We start from the raw sequence: 16807 nt of genomic DNA, 5'->3' as shown, positions 1-16807 counted from the left end.
CGCACAATCGCATCAAGTCACGTGAAATACAATTTTTATTATATTCTTTCAATATTTGAATAATATCTTCTCGCTGTCGGCACTGCAGTTAATTTGTTGAATTTCCACCTATAATACCGCGAAGTCTGATGCAGCAATTTGATCGATAAAACGGAGTATGAAGTACACGGTAAATCGGGTTGCAACCTTTAAAGCGTCTTTCAAGAGTGAGTGTAATTTATAATCCCGTCCCGGAGGATTTACGTAATTCCCAAGAGGCCTTGCGAGAGCTGAATGCATAAAGATTGCGCCTTGAGGCCGTCCGTCAGCGTTGTTATCGGGACGGCGATGAATCCGAAGCCTGACACACCGGAAGTTGCCGTGGGCCAACTATCGGGTAGAATCGGGGGAATTATACACGGGCGTTTTAAATCGATTCGATACCACATCGAGCGATGCGTCGCTTCGACCGTCGCGGGTTGGATAAGATAAGAGTGTGTTATTTTATCTGGGATGAGGTAACGGGCGAATCGTCGAGGCAGAGTCACTTGGACAAGAGTATTCCCGCCGTCTAGGTCGTCATGTCGTCGTCGTTGACAGTCCGCGAAAACCGCAACCAGAGTTTCAACAAGGAGAAAATTTCCGGTTCGCAAACCGAGCAGGAAACTGCGACTGACGAAACGGACGCCTGGCTATTGAGGAGGAAAAAAAACAAGTCAGTATCACGCTAGTCGATCACTGAGTTAATTTCGAGTGCATATATATAATTGGAAAAGTGTTTCGCGAATTACATATTTCGAGAGACTACCTATTATAACCGAACAATGGCGAGATCGACGTCACGATTATCCCGATATTTTTCCTGCCGTTCTATCAGCTGTTGTCGAAGGTGATGCGTCACGTTTTGTTTTATCTCGTTTTACCGTCAGTGTCGATAAGACGGCCTAAATTTTAATAGTTTATTGACAATTCGCTAGTTTAATCACGATTCGTACGTGTACGCGCCTTCGAAGATTATAATTTTAAAAACATTTCTTTCTTTTTTTATGAAACGAGTTCGGGAGAATGTGAGGGAGGAACTTTTTTATAACACGGCAGGATTAATGTTACTGCATTTGTCAGATGGTGAAATTTTCAATAACTGAGCAGCACAGACGCCGAATTTTTACTGATTAAATTGCTCCGTTACAAGATCGCGTATTTTATTAAAATATTTCTAACAAATGCCGACGCTTATTCAGAAAAAATTCTTATTCACGGTAGCGAGATCCTCGAATCTTTTTCACTCCTTGAATAACCGCGTTACATGATGTGTGTGTATATATATATATATATATAATACACGTATCACCTCTACAGAAATACGCTGGACTTACGGTGTATTCACTGGTTTTTAAATACGTTTTTGCTTACCGGAACAGTCATTGTGCCCTGCGGGATTTATAAACGCAATATTAAGTAACGTGAAATAAGAGATTGAGAGAACGACGAAGAGAAAGGGAAAAAAATAAATAAAATGTATGAAAGTAATATTCTTTCATTACCAATTTTCTTTACGACAAACACTCGTACGAACATCAAAGCAGCATGCTTTATAAAATTTGTTATTATCGACACGTGACTTTGACTTCGCGTATATGTACATAACTGATAAAAAACCTTTTCACGAAGCCTCTCGTCGCCATTCGCAGCTAACTGGAAAAATTCTCCCAAGTATATAAGTATATATGTATATGTAATAGACGTAGATCAAAAGAGCTGAATGGCGTGACTAAAAAAATTAAACGAGTTAAGAGTTTTAACCGCGAAAACCAACCGACGTCTAATTAAACCACCGAATCGCAATATTCACTGAGGAATTCTCGTGCCATCAAGTTTTCTCAAGATAGTGAAATTGAAACAAAGTTCGAGTTCAGTACGGGCGGAATTAGAAAAAAAAAGAAGAATATGCAGATTGAATCAGTCACATGTATTGCAACTGCACTTTTGAAACATTGTAATTTTTATGACACTACATAGAGAAAGGCATCGGTCATCTAAACGATTCAAGCTTATCGCAACCGTGATTTCATTTCGTTAATTAATATTTTGGCGATTATTCACAGTAATCTGAAATTATTAAACATAAGCTGATCCGAGTCAAAATGATTTGGAGAAAACGTGAGCTCCATAAAATTCGTATCACAGATTCGTTTCGCTGTCCAATCAAAATCCTAAGTCATCCCAAATTACAACCAATTCCAAACCCGGCTGCAGGATCCGTTCAATTTTCCGCATTTCCCAAAGTTGGCTTAACCTTTAGCTGGCACATTTATCTGGTACAATATTGCTCGCATTTTCAAGTCATGCATTGAAGCAATTTAATATTTTGACTTGAATTATTTATTTTTTTGGTATTCACTTGAGTGCCTTTTACAAGATAAAAAAAGTCGCAACAATAATTTTTAATCTTAAGGTAATAAAAATTTTTTTTAAATAGCAGAAACTTTCAAGTTAGAAAAATCTCGATTAAAAACTCTCAGGTTACGAACGACCTCAAGGTGCCAGCTAAATTAAGGTTAATGCAGCGCCGTTCTCATTCCGAACAAGTATTAAGGCGGCTTTTGCCTTCGGTAACCTGACCGAAAATTTTCCATCTCTCTCCCTCTTTTTCTCCTCGAAATATTTCCTTAAAAAGTGGAAGCTCCCGTCTTCTTACAATTTCGCCACGTCCCTGTTTCTCGAGTATACATGCAACGCGACTTTTCATCCGCGTCACTCGAGTGTCGCCGCGGGAAGATTCAACCGCAACAACAGAAGGCAACCACCGGCGCCATTCCCTCTCAGACCGGTATTCCCTTTCTTCCGTCTTCAGTCCCTCTCCAATTTCTCTCTAGTCCCTCCTCCAGATCCTCTTTACTCCCATGCTACCGTAAGATAACGAGATGGTTCGCCGGTGTTGAAGTCTCGGCGTAGTTATTCATCCGGCAGCTCGTCTTTGCCACGCTTGCACTCCTCTCTCGTTATAAGACCGGTCGAGGGGCTGCTGGATACAGGGTAGAAACTACTCGCGCGCAGTCGAAACGTTGCAGTCCGTAATGACGGCTCGATACAAATGAAATTTTTGTCGGTAATAAACAACCACTTCTTCACGGCGCTGCAGCTGAAACGTTCGATTGAATTCCTCCGACGCATTACTGATAAATTGATGCGCGTTTATACCTTGATCGGACTTATAATTCAGCGATGACTTGTTGCAAAACATGGTGAAAAGAAAATCGAGATTCAAGTTGACAACGTTAATGCAATGACGGATTATACTAACTTCAATCTCACAAGTTGGTTCAAGTTTTCATAGAAAAGAGTCTTGCTCTGGATTTTCGATTCGGTTATTCTTTGGTCCGAACAATTAGGCCGTGACTTCGTCTTCAGTCGGATATTGCCTCTACCTCAAGGTATATACATATATATATATACATACACAATTGTCGAAGGTGAATGTTGGAGAGCTTTCACTGAACGAGAATCGTGCCCTGTTTGCTCGGTCGTGGGAGTACAATTATAAGACGAGAGATAGAAGGATAGAGAAAGAGAGAAAAGTACTCCACTCTGGATGAGGATTACTGGCTTATCCTTTGGGACGTTACTTTCAACTAGTCTTAATTCAGTAATTCCAAGGGGAATATAATCCCCGCCATGAGGGTCGTCGCCGTGCAATCGGCGTTAACGGATCAGACACAGCCGTTCGAATGATCGGATCTAAACGATTCGGTAACTGACTGTGCAATTTTTTTTAAAAAAGCGGAAAGAATATCTGGGTTAAACCGCCCTGACAAATATCGTACAAATGTTGTCGGCGAAGGTTTGAACGCCAGAAACGAACGAAACGTTCGATTGTCCCAATTCTCGTCCTCTGAATATGTAATAGCATTTGCGCTGAAATTGCGCTCTCGCGCCACATGTTTTTGGCGTGCAAACACGCTACCTGCACGATATCGAAACGTATACACGGTGAATCCATACGCCAGCTGATACCTCGGCTCGCTTTAGAAATTGTCGTTCCGCAAATATGGCCGAAGTCACGTAACGTTTGCGGTATTTTAACTACCCGAGTCGATATTTAGCGCCTACTTTAAACCCTGCGTAGGACTTACAGATAGTAAAGTGGGTTATATTTTAATGCGATATCAGACGCTAAGCATGTCCGAAATTCCTTGATTCACCGAGTTCAGGCACAAAGTAGGGTCTGTTTGGAACCTACTTCAACCCTCCAGGGGTGGTACGGTTCAATGTATCGATGAATTTTGGAATTTTGTATTTATAGTAACCTGGAGCTCCTCTCGTTAAAATGGTTTCTGTATTCGTAATAACGTTGAATAAATACAGCTGAAATGCGATACTTGATTTTCAAACGTTATTGAAACTCATCGAAATTATGTCGAAACAGTCCTTGGATCGTTCATTGTGAATACATCTATATATGATGAGTTACAGGTCCAATGGTGGAGCTGTAGATCGAACAGCGTCAAAATAGGTTCAATCGTCTACTAATTGTAAGAGCCTCAAAGTAGGATTTGGTACTTTTATTTTTAGGAATTGGAGGTTCAATGTAGACTTTGTTCGTAATTTTTCAGGAGCTAGAGGGTCAGTGTAGGATTTCTAGGTTCAGTTTTCTTCAAAGTAGGATTATATGAACCTTGGTAGGGTCAAACGTAGCCGCTAAATTTCGACTCTGGTTTCCTCGTTGTCGTCCTAATTCTCCCGTACCTTTCTTTACCACGTTAATTGTCTTTTGTTCAGTGACGATGCCGACAGCGTGGCGAGCGTCGCGTCGAGCCTGGAAAGCACGGTCGTATCGAGCAAAACGGAGCGTGATTCCGAAGTCTACGACATGTCGCATCCGCGACGAGGAGTCGCCCTGATCTTCAACCACATTCACTTCGTAAACATGGCGACTCGGACCGGGACGATTAAGGACTGCAAAAACCTCGGCGAAGCTCTCGACAGCCTTGGATTCGAGGTCCGCGTCTACAACGATCCCAGCTTCAAGACCATATCGCAAGTTCTGAGATCAGGTGGGTTTTTCAATCTTCTAAAGGAAAACTCGGCCTCGAACTTATGCACCCTGCACTTTCTTCGGTTCGAGCCACGCAGCCGGTGCATTATGGAATACGCGCGGAGGTGCATGAAATATTCATCCGGAAAATTTGTTGAGGGTACTTTCCAGGCTCTCTAACCCAGAACCCGGCTGTTTATATGATGAGCGACTCGGATTTTAAACACAAAGCGTTATCGCCTGCAGTCGTTAAAATACATCCACGTACATACAGCTGGCGAATTATTTGTTTCGGTGCATCGGTCCTAAAATCAATACATTATACGTTTATTGTACCCTGTATGATCCTAAAGTTTGCACAAATTTATCATTCGGTTTCAGTCGTTATCCAGGTCGCGAAAATTAGTCGAGGGTTGTTAAAACTCGAATAATGCTGCAGGTTGTGTCAAAATACGTAGTTTTTTTTTTATCAGCTTCTGATTTCATATTCGCGATCTAGTGAAATTACGTGTATCTGCAATTAAAAACTTATTTTTCTATTGATTTATAAAATTTTTGGTCACGTCGAGCTGACATCATCGATTCTTGCGACAGTCTAGATTGTAACGCGTGTGTGCGGAATTCGATTATTTCATCCGTTCTCCCGTAAATGAAAAAAGTTAATCAAGATTCGTCGTTTGTGCCAGAGGCACGTACATGAATATGCATGAATGCTTTGGTGAGATCGTCTATTCTCGGTGATCAAAGGCAGGTTCCTGATAAGACTATATTTTAACCTTCACTCGATTGGCGAAACGTCCGAAGTTCCAACGGCAATCGATTCGCGAAATGAGTCGGGATCATGAACTCCTCGATCTGCAGGACTAGAAACTATTTGTAGTAAGAGATAATTTTCAAGTTACAAGATTGTTGCTGAAAGCTGTTTATCCCAGTTATTCAGCGAGCGCGGTAGGCCGATTAATTTGCACAATTGTAACGCCTCCAGATTCTCACTCCTCACTGACTTGACAGAGAGGAATTCAAGATCGTTCCATCAACACGGCGAACGGAATAAATTACTTGCGAATCGTTGGAATAATTATCCAGGTGGAACGTGATGCTCGCTTTGCGTTCAGAACAGTCAAATTGAATCCTTCACAGCGAAAAGACTGCCGAAATACCTCGAATATCCATTTAACCCCTTCTACAATTTGCATACCTAATGAAACGTGGAACAGTAGAAAAAAAAAGGAAAGTAAAAAAAAACCGACTGTCAAGACGAGAAACGCGACGAGGAATTATGACGCCGACCGCATTTACGACACGCAAATTTCTGATTGTCTTTAACCCTTGTGTCCACTTATTATTGTATGTAGTGGTAATATTTATGTTCATTAGGGGGTCATGCTGGACGTGACATACAAAGCTTTTATCAATTAATTGGCAAAGTTTTTAATCGCATCCATTCCTCCACACGCACTAATGATTTGATTAAGTGGATAAATTTATGCTACAATTCAAACAAACGAGAGAAATCCCGCGGTTGAAAATTGAAAACAATTAAAAAAAAAAAGAATGAAAAAGAGATCACGGATAAACACTTCGATGGATAAATGTTCAAAGCCAGCTCGCATTAATTTGAGGCGTCCTACGGATAAGTTTGTCAGCTGAGTGTTGAATGAGGCAAAGGGTCAAACGAGGTAGTAATGCGTTGTTTACCAATCCGTGAAATAATAATTAATGAAATGACACGGAATATTAATAGGTGGCAATAAATCATAGGCCGTGGTAAGGATGCGTCACTGTACCTGCACTATATTCTACAGAGATGCGACAATCGTTGACACAATTTTATTCCCGAGTTCGAAAATAATAAATAATAAACGTAGTCACCGCTGAGATGAAGCGTGTTTCAATTCCAATTAATATTTAGGACTCGCTGAGTGCCCGAAACGAAGCGAACAACTTGTTTCGAACTAACACCCTTTTCCACACACGTTTCGTCGCTTTGCTCCGTCGATCCCAATCTCCTGAATACTTCAGTCGGTTCACCAAGTAACCGAAATGACCTGTGTCCTGCAGTAAATTTACACCGGTTACTCTATTCCAGAAAATAGAAATTCACGTTTCAACGTAATTTTGAGACGCGAGAAGAGGTCTCATCGGGCAAAAATTTTGCGCCATAAATATTTATGTCGTCTCCCTGAATCGCGTCAGTGAATAATTGGCAATTTAAACTCACGCAGCTCATCCATCGGATGAATTTACACACTCAGGATATAACGAGCTAGATTAACGAGCTGCAGATGAAGTATCTCCAAATTGCAAAAAAGCGAGTGTATGTAAAGCGAAGCTGCGAGACGTGTGATTTGCGAAATTGTTGCAACTGCGAATTCGCATTTGGCGCAAGGTGAGCGGGAATTTGCCAAACGAAATTGGCAAAGTCGCGAGGATACACGGAGGCAAAGGATTATTTGAGTCAAGCGGTATTTGTTTGATTCAACTAAATGCTACGGTCAAATCCAACGAATAGAATACTTACTTAATTCAACAAAATACTTTTGTCGGACGAATTGATACTTGTATAAAAATGAATGATCATGCTGGCTATCAGTTTATTCAAGGTAACACGCCGTGAATTCCTTGCCATAGTGTGTACTTTGTATCAAGAAAATGTGCGATTGGAATGACTAAAAATTTCATTCAGTGCACCGTAATCGTTTTCCCGGTTTATGAAGTATCGTCGGACTCGAAAACCACCGGATTAATTAGCACCGTTGCTTTAATTTCAGTCGCTGCCGAAGATCACAGCGACGCCGATTGTCTCGTTGTATCAGCGATGTCTCACGGCGAATCCGGCTTCCTGCATTCGAGCGATGAACTTTACTCCGTTGACAGACTTTGGACTTCTTTCACAGGTGATTTGTGTCCCAGTCTCGCTGGAAAACCGAAGCTCTTCTTCATCCAGGTGAGAGGACATTCAAAATTTCCAAGAAACTTATCAGAAATAAATATATTACCCGCACGAGGATAGTAAACTATATTATTTTTTTGATCGACCGCGTCAGTAATATTATCAGATCTGTTGACTGTCTTTTTTTTTTTTTTTTATTTTATTTTTTTATGTATCATCATTTTAAACTTACACCGTGAGCAGCTTTTTCGAAGATAATATTACAAAAGCGATCATTTTCACTTTTTAAAAAATAGTAGCATAATGATTTGCGATAATTATTACATAGGTACGAAATATAGTCACGATTACTATAAGAATTTTCGCTCAATATGTGTTTTCAGTTTTTAATCTGTTATTTCTTCACCCCGTACCCTGTTTTACGACGAATCGCCTGGATCTGATTACTGATCGTTACGTGATTAATTATAGCCGCTTATCAAGTTTTACTAAATTATTCTTCCCCGCTTCGCGAAGAGGTTAATTAACTTCTATTGAATGTAAAAAAAAAGCAGACTAAAAAAAAGTCTCAATGCAAATTGCATCCGATATTTTATAGATCATAATAATATGTACGTATTATACGGTATAAGAAGCGAAGCGGGGTATCAGATAAACCGTTTGCTTTTCCTTCTGCCCTACAACATTAATTCAAGCGGGTATTCAATCCGTTTCACTGGAATTAAGAGTACAATGCTTTTTATTTTTTATCGCACAGAAAGAAAAAAAAAAAAAAAAAGGAGCAACAACGGAAGGGATTAATCGATCGCTCTAAAACGCGTGCAGGATTTAATAAGCGTCGGATTACACAAAGCGCGGAAATATATTACACACACTTGTACATGGTTGTGTGTGTTACGTCACGTTTATGTGCAAGTATAACGGCGGGACAAGATTAAGTTTTTTTTTTCGTTTTTTTTTTTTTTTAAACGCGGCCGCGTGTCCCAGGAATTTTTGTTCCCCCTTTTTTTGCTTCTCTCCTTTATTCGCGGTGTAATTTTTTTTTCTACCCTTGCCTAGGTTATGCATTTCATTACATATCGCCTGTGGTTTAACATAGAGATATACGTATATGCAATATACATGTATGCATAAATAAGGATAAACACGAGGTCTGCTGACATATACATACACACATATACGTATACATGCAAGGTCCGCACGAAGGGTGTATTGTCTCGTTTATTTTTATTTTATTTATTTATTTTTTGTTTTTTTAATTCTCTGCCACTTTTATTCATTCTCCCTTTTCGTTGCTGGGGGCTGAGGAAAGGTCAAAAAACCGCATGCATGCTGATTGTGATAGGAACACGGTTTAATATATGACTATAGAAAAAACGTTTTACATTTAAATTTTATTTATCAGGGGTATAAAGAGGGACAGTGTATATATCATTCTACCTACCAAAAATCATATCGCGTTAGTTGGGTGGCGGAATTTTTTCCCCCTCCGGCGATTCGTTGATATACAATAATATACATATTATATGTATATAGGCGTTTTTCAGGCTTGCCGAGGCAATCGACTCGATCAGGGTGTCACAGTGATTCACGAAACTGACAGCGCGACTAGCTACAGCATACCTGCGTATGCTGACATCATGGTTGCCTACTCGACTTACGATGGTAAGCATTACAATTTGAAACGAGTACGTATTAAACGTCGAGTGATACTGCTCGCAGAAATAATTTCGAATGAAAATTCAACGCGTGTCATTAAACTAATGAGTTTGAATTCCGCCGTTTCATTAACTTTCGCAAATTCTTTTTTCACTCATTGTCAATGTGTAAATACGAGCCTGGCTCAGCGCCACGTTTTCCATTATGAATTACAGAGAGATTTAATGAAATTCCCATCAAAGAAGAACCTCGTCGATATTGAAAATACTTATTTAACATAGCGTGGTTATTAAATATGAAAAACTTTTACCGCCATTCTCAAAGATTCGAACAAATATTTGCTATTCAAATTTTGCCTCTTACATGGTACAGATGTATATTTTCTTTTTAAATACATTTACGTATCTTTGAATATTATTGAACGTACAATCCGAAAATTTTGTCGCTTTTCAAACGCAATGAAATTTCTCGCTCACTCTACAGAAATTATTTAATCCACCGTTGTATCGAAGCTCGATATATCGTAAAATCTAATAGTTTTTCGGTGAAAAATACGGTGATCAATTGATTACTGATTTACTGCAGAAATATCATTTTCAATCAACGAGCATATATCAACAGCTACAGTATTTGGGTGTAAGATAATTGCGCAAGCGAATTTTCGTCGAATATAAAACCTTGCCGCGTACTTCCGTTTTCCCCGGATCAACGTTTTGGCAAACAACCCGACCGTGAAGGTCGATTTAATCCCCGCTGGATTCTCGGGTCGATTTAGCCGGCGACGTTACAGCAGGCTTCCGGTTTCGGTGAGCTTTTCGCAGCTTCTCGGTCCATCATTCGTGCAGCCTGCGGCGGCTAGAACCGCGAATCTCACTCGGATCGAGGCCAATCTTGCAGATGTGAACAGGGGGTGCAGAGAGAATCCGCGGAGTGGCTGGGAGTGGTCGGATGCTTCTGTCGGCTCGAATGCCTAACGGAGAACCGTGCAGCGCATCGAATCGACCTGCGCCGCACTCTACATACCTGATTACGACACGTTGTTCACTTTGCGATGAGCTTTGACTCGCGGAGCTGGTTCAATCGCCAATTTGACGCCTGCTCTAAATCGCCGAGGAAAGGGGGCGAGGTTGAAAATCCGAATTATTTGGTGGCGCAGCTTGAAGTGCAGAAATCGAACTTTGAAGAATCAGCAAAGTTTCGAAATCCAACATTCCGAAAATTCAAGTGAATTAGAAAATCTCAAAATCGGAATGACCGGGATTCCGAATCTAAAAATATCGAAAGTCCAAAACGACGAAAGCTCAAAGTGGTGAAATTTCACCAAGCCAGAAATTCACGGAGCTGAAAATCTTTGATCATTCGCAATTTAGATGTTCCAGATTTTTAAGATTTCTCATTTTTTCACCTTCGGTACTCTGATTCGTCGGAGTTATGCCCTTTCCGAATTTCAACCTTGCCTCGAGGAAAGAATTCGCTAAATTTACGGAAGTGATAAGTAACATCTTGAAAAATTTATTTGATATCTCGAAACTTTCACGCCTTTATGTAAAAATAAGCTTCGTTTGACCGTTTTAAATCTATTCTTGTAACTGTTTCTTGTAATTGTGTCAAGGAATCGGAAAACGTTTTTATCCATTAACCAAAATTAATTAGTTACGGTCTAGCAATGATATATTTTACACAAAACAAATAAAATAAATTCTCGTTTCCTTGATCTAATGAATATTGTTGGAATGATCTTCATAGTTTTTTCTTCTTTGCTCAATCAATTGTACAAGTTTTTCATAAAAACTATAGTATAATTTTTTATCACGACGTATACAGAGTCCGTGAAAATTTCTCTCGCTTAATTCGTCTCATTGTCAGAGAATTTACGTTAATAACTCGTATGAAATTGATTCTTCCTCATAATTTTTAAGCCACCGTGTATGGAAAGACTGTCTCAACGAATCTCAAGCCTCGTAAACTAGTTAGCGAATATTAATTATTATCGAACCTTATTCCCGATTCAATTCGCCCAGCGAAATTGTTATACTCCAAGTAATCTAGATCTTGTTCTGAAAACCGCCATAGTTCCAGTTCTATAGATACGTTATTAAACTGTTTCTAGTTGAAGTTAGTTTAATGAGCTGCCGAGTCTTCACGTGATCCCGTATACCTAACCTATGATAAAACGCGCTTCCGGAAGCCGTCATAATGACTTCTAAGTGCCCCTTGTGTACTGCAAAAGTTACCCAATCAGGCAGAGTTTCAAATTCGCGGAGTTGTTGTAAAAAAATTGTTGTAACAAAGTTGGAAAAACACTTTTTTCACTTTTTTCGCGATACTTTTCATCACCGTGAATACGAAAACTCCGTCGGTCTGTCCGACAACTTCCGTGATAATTTCGAAAATAGCCGAGTGAAAAATGTGAAACCGATAGGACTTGGCAGTCAAATGAAGAATTGTTGAAAGAAAAACGAGAAAAAAAAATTTCCGACAAACAAACAGCTTGAGGCGAAAAAAATAAACGGAAGAAAATTCAAAAGAGCAGATAAATTTTTATCACGAGACTGAATTTTGCAGCTTTGGGTGGATGACTGAGTTCGTTGTTTATAAGAAACTGCAAATTTTGTTCAACAAAAGTTCAAACTTAAACGGAGAGAATTTTCTAATTGGGGTTACTATGTAGTTCGTAATTATGATACAGTTTTCTGTACAAAATGAAAGTCAGTTGGCAGCTATAATCACACTAAATGGTTGGTAATTGTACTGTATTTTCATGTAATTCTAATAATATTATAGTCATTATTATAACGATACACGTTTTACCAGAATTTTGAAACAACTACAACAGACGAAGTTTTTCTCAGTACATAAACTATCAGCCAGTGTCCAGCGGGAGTCGTAAAGCGACGATTTATCACTTTTAGCCTAAACGACGGAGGGTGAATCAGTTTTTGAACGATCCTAGTTTCGTCGCGGGGCAAAACAATTCCCCGAAAGAAATTGTCTCCTCTAACAAATTCGAAAAGAAAAAGGAAAGTTTCGTGACGACAAATTGGATCTCTTCTTTTCCCCTATTTCAACTAGTTCGCTATTATTTATTTACTTATTTTTTTCTGCTGGGCTTTCAAAACAGCGTGAAATGGGAATGTAAATCATTTTCCAGACTCGCAGAAGCTGGTAAGTTGACAATTAATACCTGTTATTAATTCAATCACGAGATAATCGCAAATTTGGTAGTTACGGAATTAATGTATACTCGTTTCAGTTGTGGCACGATTTTTCTTTGTTCAATGCAAGCATGAAAGAAGAAATACGAAAATTACAACCTAACACTTGCAGATATCTATTTTTTTCATTTCACGTCACATCAAAATAATAAACAATCAAGTCGATTCGTTCGATCTCAATTGGCGATTGGTTTATTTTGTTGGAAAACATTTTTTTTTTTCACGCATTTAACGTTATCAATTTTTTTTCTTCTTTACGTCGATCATTCAATAATGCTATTCTTATTTCCTTTTTTTAAATCTGAACTATTATCAGAGTAATGTTGGAAAATTAAATATTCAACGGTAGGTACCAGGTTGACAAAAAAATAAAAATAAATAAATAAAGCTTCAAAGGGATTGCGGATAAAACGAGATTTTTTTTTCAAATTACGCGTTATATATCCTCCGCAGTCGATTTGATCATAAATTTCTAAACCCAAAATTCTAGCTGTATAATTATAATCAAGCGTTTTCACCTGGTTCCCTACGTGAAAAATTTATGTTCAATTTGGTATACAACCGTTGAAAGGAAATGCGCATAGTCGGCATAGTAAAGTAAAAAAAAATAAAAAATCGTACCTATGAAGCGAAGGAATTCGAGGAAAGACAAATTATACCAGCTAGTCGCGAACGGCCATTAGATACGCTGTCAAAATGATCGAAAATCGGTTCGTATACAGGGAGCGGGGAGAATTGACGGTTTTCATTATCCCACGGGAAATATATATTGGAGGTAAAATACAACGTCGGTGTCTCCGAGTCCGATATCTCGACGGCGAGTCAATGCCGCGGGCAAATAAAGTTAAAACGTAATCACAGAATTATACGACTCGTTTATTTCGAGGACATCATCGTACGGGCGAGGAGGTAGCCGAGTAAATGCGAAGGGAATTTGCGAGGGAAATCTTTCCATCCGCGTAACCATGGACCGTCGCCTTTTTGCGGACAATTTCTCACCCCATGTATAAAAAGGGACTAAATCCCGACAGTGGAATCGCTGCCGAAACAAGAAACCGAAGTTGCGCGTGCACAGGATTGAAAATACAGATCCGATGGAAAGTTCCTTCGTAGAGATGAGAATTTCTTCCTACCTCGAGGAATTTCAACTAATGGTTGAAAATTTGGAATTTACGTCTCGACGACCGATTCATCGATTCGATTGGAATTTACTGTATTGAAAATGATGTGGATTGCGATTTATTTAGACACTCATTTTATCGGAATTAACTGATGGGAAACATTGTTATTGACAATAACGTCAACCGTAATTTTCAAGTTTCGCGATGTAGACGATAATTCAAAAACCGCTTGACCGACTTAATGCAAATTGAGAGTCAGCATTTTTTAATAGCTTCCCCTCCGAATTTTGTTCGTTCGGATCTTTGAGCGAAAGGGTTTCGGACCATTCGAAAATTTGACGTTTCGTTCGAGTTTGATTTCTTTGCTTTGACTTTCGCCACCAAAGAATTCGGAATTCGGAGCTTTCGGAACATCTCTAATTCGAGATTTCAACCCCGCCCCGATAAAATATATCTAAACAAATAAAACATCACAACAAAGCTTTGTATACATACTTTGGAATGAAACAAACCCCAATCAAACTTAAATAATTTTTCGTCGACACATAAATTGCCAAAAATCACCCACTTTTCAGCCCTCTGCTCGTCTCTACCCATTTATAAACTTCCGCTCTTCACTTTCTTCCAGGTTTCTACTCCTGGCGCAACCCAGACGCCGGTTCCTGGTTCATCCAGGCGATCTGCAAGGAACTCGCAAAGAACGGCAGGAGTCGAGACCTCCTGACTATAATGACGTTCGTCAACAGGAGGGTCGCCCTTGACTTCCAATCCTACGTACCTCAGAACGCCAAGATGCACGCAAAGAAGCAGATTCCATCGGTCGTTTCGATGCTCACGCGCCTCGTTTACTTTTCAAAAAAGTCAGGCAGTCTTCGCTACACGAATAAAGTCACCGCGCTTTGAATCCCACCCCATGCACCATGGCTTACAATTAATCTTCAATCATCGACGACTATTGAACATGTTTCATGTATTTCAGTCGCGTGATTATACACGGAACATTTCGTGCCAATTACTCGACAAAGTTTTCAGCTAGAAAAATTTATAACAATTCAATAGACGGCTTAATCGTTCGTCGAATGAAAAAATACACGATACAATTGAACCGATGTAGAAAATTAAATTTTTGAAAATTTCACGAAAAGTGCGTTACTAAGAACCAATTTCAATATTTATATACCTATGCAACTCAAAAACGACCGCATGAAAAGAACGTAAAAAAAAGAGATTGGTGTTATGGAAATACCGTTAGATACGTGAAAAAATGTCGATCAAATTAAAAATGATGAGATTACAAGCTCTCGTCGACCTTGCATGGAATACCTCGTATACATGTTGAATATTGTGACACGTACCAGCATCATTTCAATATATACATAAATTAAGCTCTACGCAGCCGGATGACGAGTTGTCAGTTTTTGAAAATATAATCTCTTCGCGTGTTTCATTGCGCGTACGTATATAACAGCCCTTCGAGCGATTGATCGGAGGCTGTAACAAACGAGGTTCGAAATTTGGTGTTTAATCGTAAATCAGAACCATTCTACGATCGACGTGTAATAGAAAGATACATTTATACCTGTTTAACTCGCAAGATTAATTAACTCTTCCGTGTCAATGGATAATTAAACCCTCGTAGACTCGGTGTGGGTGCAGAAAGCTTTTTACATCAGACAAACACGCTCCCATAATGCCCCTGCCACTATCTACTTAACCGCCGTTTCTCCTCCCGAGTTAAATTTATAAGTACCCCCATTCATCGGCCCATCATCCGCCCACGGGTTGGTGGAAATCGAGTCTGAACATAATTTATTCAAGACATTGCGGGGCGTTTAGGCCCGCGCTTACATCGTTCAAGTCACGACATAATTGGCAAGAAAATTATACGACCATTTGTTCCAGCATCATATCGTCGGATGTTCGTCGTTCGTTTAACATATATGTTTCTTTTACCACTTTTTAACGTAATCAATCTCGATAAGAGTTGAACAAAATCTCTACACGATTTGGCGAATAATTGATTAATCAAAATAGCTGTCTGTATTCTTAACGCCCCGTTTCTCTGTTTTCAGAGACAAAAGGAAGTTGTTGCAATCACACCGAAAGGAAAAGCTTTCCGAATTTAGAGAATCATCCCCAGTCATTTTCAAACGAACGTCCGTCTGCGCGTGTATGTATGTACGTATGTGATCGATTTTTTTGGAATAGATTTGAATGAAAATAGGCACCGTGAGGTTTTTCGGGTCGCTAATCACGGATCTAAGGTAAGATTTGTAAAATTTAAATTTGGCGTGTTCAATAAATTGTAAAATAAAACTAAAAACATTTGGATTTCGATGAAAATTGGTACACGCCGGTTTGCTGGGTGGCTCATCACGAATATGAAGTCAGATTGCGAAATCTAATATGGTTGAAAAAAATCTAAAAATATTGCGAATTTGGTAGAAATTGGTAGGCAGATGATTCTTGGGTTACCGATGACAAATCCAAGGTCAGGCTCCGAAAATTTTTCATGGTGAATCCATTGTAGTGGTTCGTAATAAAAAAAATCGTCATATTTTCATACAACACGATATCCGAGGGCTTTAAAATCGTTAATCAAATCACGAATCTGAATTTGCAGTTCGAAATTGAAATGAATATCATTTTTTTTATCTCTTCATGAACTTGTAACCTGCGTCGTGAGGACGGAGAGTTCGAGAGCTGGCTCATAGTCAGTCTAAAGCCGCTTCCTTTATCATATCCTCGTAATTGTTTATCCATTTTGTGTTGGTTTTTTTATATCCACAATAGCTACGAATTATCGAGTAAAGAAAATCCGTCAAACCGATAACTTTCATAAATTCCGATTATTATCTACGGATTTTGATCACAGCTGTCGAATCTTTGTTTCCGTTACTATTTC

At 39.3% G+C, this 16807-nt stretch overlaps 2 protein-coding genes across 3 annotated transcripts in view; one reads left to right on the top strand and one right to left on the bottom strand.

The window, feature by feature from the left end:
- Positions 1–16807, bottom strand: part of LOC107221174 (alkaline phosphatase) — a 244915-nt gene that overhangs the window by 23933 nt on the left and 204175 nt on the right. The window lies entirely within an intron of this gene.
- LOC124294848 (caspase-1-like) lies at positions 486–16187 on the top strand. Its single transcript, XM_046742381.1, has 5 exons — positions 486–694; positions 4759–5033; positions 7786–7961; positions 9455–9572; positions 14531–16187. The coding sequence occupies exons 1-5, from the start codon at positions 561–563 to the stop codon at positions 14803–14805; spliced, it is 978 nt and encodes a 325-aa protein (XP_046598337.1). The 5' UTR covers positions 486–560; the 3' UTR covers positions 14806–16187.

Source organism: Neodiprion lecontei, chromosome 5 (genome assembly GCF_021901455.1).
Source record: "Neodiprion lecontei isolate iyNeoLeco1 chromosome 5, iyNeoLeco1.1, whole genome shotgun sequence".
Taxonomy (NCBI): Eukaryota; Metazoa; Arthropoda; class Insecta; order Hymenoptera; family Diprionidae; genus Neodiprion; species Neodiprion lecontei.
The sequence above is the reverse complement of the archived record's forward strand: the minus strand, read 5'-3'. Positions and strand labels throughout refer to the sequence as shown.

What these genes read in the sequence shown, in the direction of transcription:
- LOC124294848 (XM_046742381.1), top strand. Translation starts at nt 561, where the DNA reads ATGTCGTCGTCGTTGACAGTCCGCGAAAACCGCAACCAGAGTTTCAAC. An exon ending in ATCGCAAGTTCTGAGATCAG is followed by an intron (nt 5,034 to 7,785) that starts GTGGGTTTTTCA and finishes CTTTAATTTCAG; the next exon opens with TCGCTGCCGAAGATCACAGC. An exon ending in CGAAGCTCTTCTTCATCCAG is followed by an intron (nt 7,962 to 9,454) that starts GTGAGAGGACAT and finishes GGCGTTTTTCAG; the next exon opens with GCTTGCCGAGGCAATCGACT.